This window comes from Lepisma saccharinum, chromosome 27 (assembly GCF_977018435.1).
Source record: "Lepisma saccharinum chromosome 27, izLepSacc3.1, whole genome shotgun sequence".
In the NCBI taxonomy this organism is placed as follows: Eukaryota; Metazoa; Arthropoda; class Insecta; order Zygentoma; family Lepismatidae; genus Lepisma; species Lepisma saccharinum.
In genome coordinates this window covers 25,246,000-25,250,940 of record NC_139255.1, presented here as the reverse complement: position 1 = coordinate 25,250,940, position 4,941 = coordinate 25,246,000, and the positions used below count along the sequence as shown (strand labels likewise).

The 4,941-nt window shown below is 35.2% G+C and overlaps 1 protein-coding gene across 1 annotated transcript; it reads left to right on the top strand.

Annotated features, from left to right (window-relative positions):
* The first annotated feature begins 3,667 nt into the window (after window positions 1-3,667).
* Window positions 3,668-4,705, top strand: LOC145980201 (uncharacterized). Its single transcript, XM_083113229.1, has one exon. The coding sequence runs from the start codon at window positions 3,668-3,670 to the stop codon at window positions 4,703-4,705; it is 1,038 nt and encodes a 345-aa protein (XP_082969355.1).
* The last annotated feature ends 236 nt before the right edge of the window (window positions 4,706-4,941 follow it).

The following is a 4,941-nucleotide window of genomic DNA, read 5'->3' as shown; positions in this document are numbered from 1 at the left end:
TAGTATAATTTTAACACATGAGTCTGATGATAAAAATTTTCTAATTTATTACCAGGATTTATATAATTTGATGATAAAATACAATATAATTTGAGAGAATATTGTTTAAGTTTATCACAAATTAAATTTTTAAATTTAGGTTTAAGTTTAGCTAGAAAATTTGGAATATCTAATTCTTCATTATCTATATGTGTTGTATTATATACAACATGATATAAAATATCTTGGTTTGGGTTTTTAATTTGATTATTCATTTGGTTATAATTGGGTTTTATATTTATATTTTATAATTGGGTTTTATATCTATATTTTTATAATTTGGGTTTTATATATACAAAATATTTTTTTTAGGATTCTTGTCAAAACAATAAAATTTTAGGTAAATTAATTATTTAATAAATCTCTTCTCTCAACTTCTAATTCTTAAATAATAATTGAAAATAGCAAAATATTTGTATTTATAATCTCAATTTATTAATCAGTAAACTTTTGGTTTATATCTATATTTTTATAATTTAGGTTTTATATATAAAAAATATTTTTTTTAGGATTCTTCTTAAAACAATAAAATTTTAGGTAAATTAATTATTTAATAAATCTCTTCTATCAACTTCTAATTCTCAAATAATAATTGAAAATAGCAAAATATTTGTATTTATAATCAATAAATTCTCCGTTTTATATTTAATCAGAAAAAATTTTGATTTATATCTATATTTTTATAATTTAGGTTTTATATATAGAAAAATTTTTTTTTAGGATTCTTCTCAAAACAATAAAATTTTAGGTAATTAATTATTTTATATATAATTTTTAATTTTTAATTTTTTTTTAATTTTTTATTTTTTTTTATTTTTAATTTATAATTTTTAATTTTTTTTCGATTTCGGGGGTAGCCTAGACCGGAAGTGGACCGGAAGTAGACCGGAAGTAGACCGGAAGTGGACCGGAAGTGGACCGGAAGTAGACCGGAAGTAGACCGGAAGTAGACCGGAAGTAAACCGGAAGTGGACCGGAAGTGGACCGGAAGTAGACCGGAAGTAACTTAGCACTTACTTTTAACTTAGCACTTCCCTTTAATTATTTAAAAATAAAATTTTAGCAAAAGTTACAGAGGGATTTTCGAAAATTAGCAATTTTGCACTATGAAAATTGGAATTTGAGCTTTGACCTTTTTTTTTGCGCTTGTATTATGTCACTTTTGTAACAGTCAAAGTTCGATTTTGAGTATATTACTGTATAGGTGTACACAATAAAAGTAAACCAAAATTTTGGGGGTGATCCAAAACATACACTTCTCCCTACTGGCCTCCGTGGCGGAGTGGATTCCAGGAATCCCGGTCTGGGCATGGATGTTTGTCAGTGTCCATTCATCAATTTCATCATATCATCACTAATCCTAATCTTCGCAAATTAACCAAAAGTGGCACAAAAAGCGAAGTAAAATAAAGCAAATCAATCAATGAATGTGTACCTTGAATGCTTATATTTACATGTACGAATATAGTGCTAATATAAGGATATAGTTGTCTGAAATAAAGGTGAAATGATGTAAATTTATCCCTAAGTTCGACAAGCTAAATTTCATGAAAGAAAGGCTTCACTTCAATGTTACCCAAAATTCGCCACAAATTGCACCAGAGGAAAGATAAAATCCAAACTTTTATTACCCGAGTGAAGAAGGATTTCGTCTGGAGATTTGACATTTGATGGCCCTTGAGTTTACGAGCCTTTATTTCCCCTATGGCCCCTTCCCTTCCTTCAAACATCTACGTTGTCTGTGCTGTGTGGATGGGTTACCAGCAGTTGACATTGAATAAGAGGATTAGTAACATGATCCTACGACAGCGGAGATTGCACCTAAGCTTTGTGTAAACCTATCATCCTTACACAGACTTCAGAAATAAGACCCTATAAAATGTTGAGGGTTGGTTTTATGGTTTGTGTCTGAAGAGCTTTTGCGTAAGTGTTTCAGATTAGTGTTCCTTCCCATTGCTTTGTCATGTGATGTTCGTCAAAGTGTGGTGCTTTGTTCCTCGCAGTGATGAATGTATGTTTTCTATTTAGCTTAGACAACAAATATGAAAATTCTTCTAAAACTAATATATTTATGTACTTCTGTAAATATATTACCAAATACGTATTTTGGTCTGTTGGCTACAATAAGCGAAACTATTCAAAATATTTTCTGTGTTTGAAAAAAAATATGAACATATTTTCGTTCAATTTTCTCCACCTCACTAACACGATGAAAAATTGTTGACACGGGCATTTGAATTTCAAGTGGCTAGTCTAAACAAAAAACAAATCAACGGGAATTAACTTGAATTGCTACTCTATAGATAAACCCAGAGTCCAAATTGAACGCATTCAATGTAGTAAACAATTTGAAATAAACTTATATTGTTTTGCAGTGAACATTCTAGTCATTATTTCAGACAAAGTATGGCGGTGCGATACGCACCATTGCCATGATAAGGATAAGCTCAAAGTTGTTGCCTGTGATACGTTCAAATCAAATTTGAAATTACTTGGGATGACTTGATCTTTCTGAAATGAAAGATTGCACTCACTTTCATTCTGCTCCCTCTTCTGTCTTACAAACAGAAAAAGACTCTATGTTTAGGAGTTAACAAGAGAACTGTTGTTTTTTATTATGTGAAATGAGAATTCTATAGTTATAGTTGTAACCACTAGGAACACATCTGATCTACTTGTCGGAATAGTTACACAGGCATAAAAAGAAAGCTTCTTGCAACTACATCTAATTTTAAATTGCTATACTTGGTATGACGGTGAGGTGGATCTCCTTGATAAGGTGATAAGCAAAGACAAAATAAGAATGTGAAGTAAAAGGTAAAGGTGGCTATTTTTTTTTAATTTAATCTATATTGCTCAAATGTTATATTGGAGACAATATCAGATTAGCAATATAAGTGATATTGGTTCTTTCAACATTCAAGCACGAATTGTGTTAGGGCTCCTCACTTTCTTGACACCGGGAATAACACGTACTATGCCACCAAGAACATTTTAAGGAAGACCACCAATATTTGGCAAGAAGATTACTGAGCAATACGTGGAGATATTATTGTGCCACGATCGAAAAGGCAAATGAAGTAAATGCAAATATCATCACAGTCACACAAATATATTTTTCAAGAAACATCCATGCATTAAAAATGTATCAGAACGGTGATGATAAAAGTATCTATTTCCGGGTCCATTGCACCGTGCCATACTTGTCTTCCATGTTCTATTCAGATGCCTTACCAACCTACCAACCACTTTCACGTTTTCTCAGAATATGACACAGAAGTTGTAAAGTTAATTTTCAGTTACAGACTGCACCAGAGTCACGTGAACGAACAGTGGGTTGGTTCCCCTTCGCGAGCAAAAGACAACAATTAAAATGACATATATTTGGAATCAATACGTAACAAATATCCATGTACAGGGTATCCAGGGTGCGGCACGTAAAACCAGCCCGCTGTAATCCCGATGTAATTGCTTTGCTAATGAACATGTAAAACATCTAAATGAACATGTCAACAGAAGATGGCGTTGTATGAGTTACTAATTCTGTTTCTCACCAACAGGTGGCTTGTGAACCCGTGGTCGAGTGAAAGCAGTTGAGAATCAGGCCTTGTTGGGTGAAGCCGTGATAATGCCGTATTTGATTCCTGAGCGTGTTGCAATTGTTGAAGCTTTTGTGCGCACCGGATCCTTTGTGCAAACAAGGAAGTTGTTTCAGGAGAAATTTTCAGGACGTCCTGTCCCAGAAAAACGTACAATACAGGATTTGATTGGGAAATGGAGGCGTACAGGATCTGTTGCAAATGCTCCCAGGGACAGACGACCATCTGTCTGCACACCTGAATTACGGAGGCAGGTGCAGAACATAATGGCGAGAAGTCCTCTTAAATCAACGAGGAAATTAAGTCAACAGGTTCCAGCTAGTGAGCGAAGTTGTAGACGTGTGTTAAGGGCGCTGAAGTTAAAACCTTACAGGATAAGTGTAGTGCAACAACTGAGGGAGCTTGACCCGGGGGAGAGGGTGGATTTTTGTTCATGGCTATTGACGAATGTTGCCAGTGTTGTTTTGGATCCATTGATGCTCATCATGAGTGACGAGGCGTGGTTTCACCTGTCGGGATACGTAAATTCCCAAAACAATCGCTATTGGTCGTCACAGAATCCACACGTAATCCACGAGCAGCCATTGCATGACGAAAAGATTGGTGTTTGGTGTGCCGTTTCCGCACAACGCGTTATGGGGCCCATATTTTTTGAAACCACAGTAGACAGTAACGTGTATTTGGGAATTCTGGAAGAGTTTTATGAACAATTGACAGACGAGGAGCGTCAGTTCTGTTACTTTCAGCAGGACGGATCAACAAGCCACACATCAAATGCTTCACTATCCCGTGTGCATGAAATGTTTACTCCAGAGAGGACAATTAGCAAAGGCCTGTGGCCTCCTCGGTCACCCGACTTGTCAATTTGTGACTTTTACTTGTGGGGAATGTTAAAGGGGCAAGTATTCGAAACAAATCCACACACAATTGAAGAACTCAAGACCTCCATCCAGAATATCATGAACAGCATCAACACTCAAGAATTAACAAAGGTGTACATGAATCTCCTGAAACGTGCTCAGACGTGTGTTGAAGTGGGTGGAGGACACTTTCAGCATCTATTGTGAAGGTGAGAAATCTTAACACACAACATTAAATTTCATTTGGTGTATTGCTTTTGTTTGATTTTGTTTTAATTTCACTTAATCATTCAAATTGTTCATCTAATGATATCTTATGAAGTGCCGCACCCTGTACAACAGTGGGATAGGGCCTCCCCGATGGCGCAGTGGTAACGTCGTCGCCTTGTAATCAAGGGATCCCGGATTCGATACCAGGTGGAGACTCATAGTAACTTGGATCC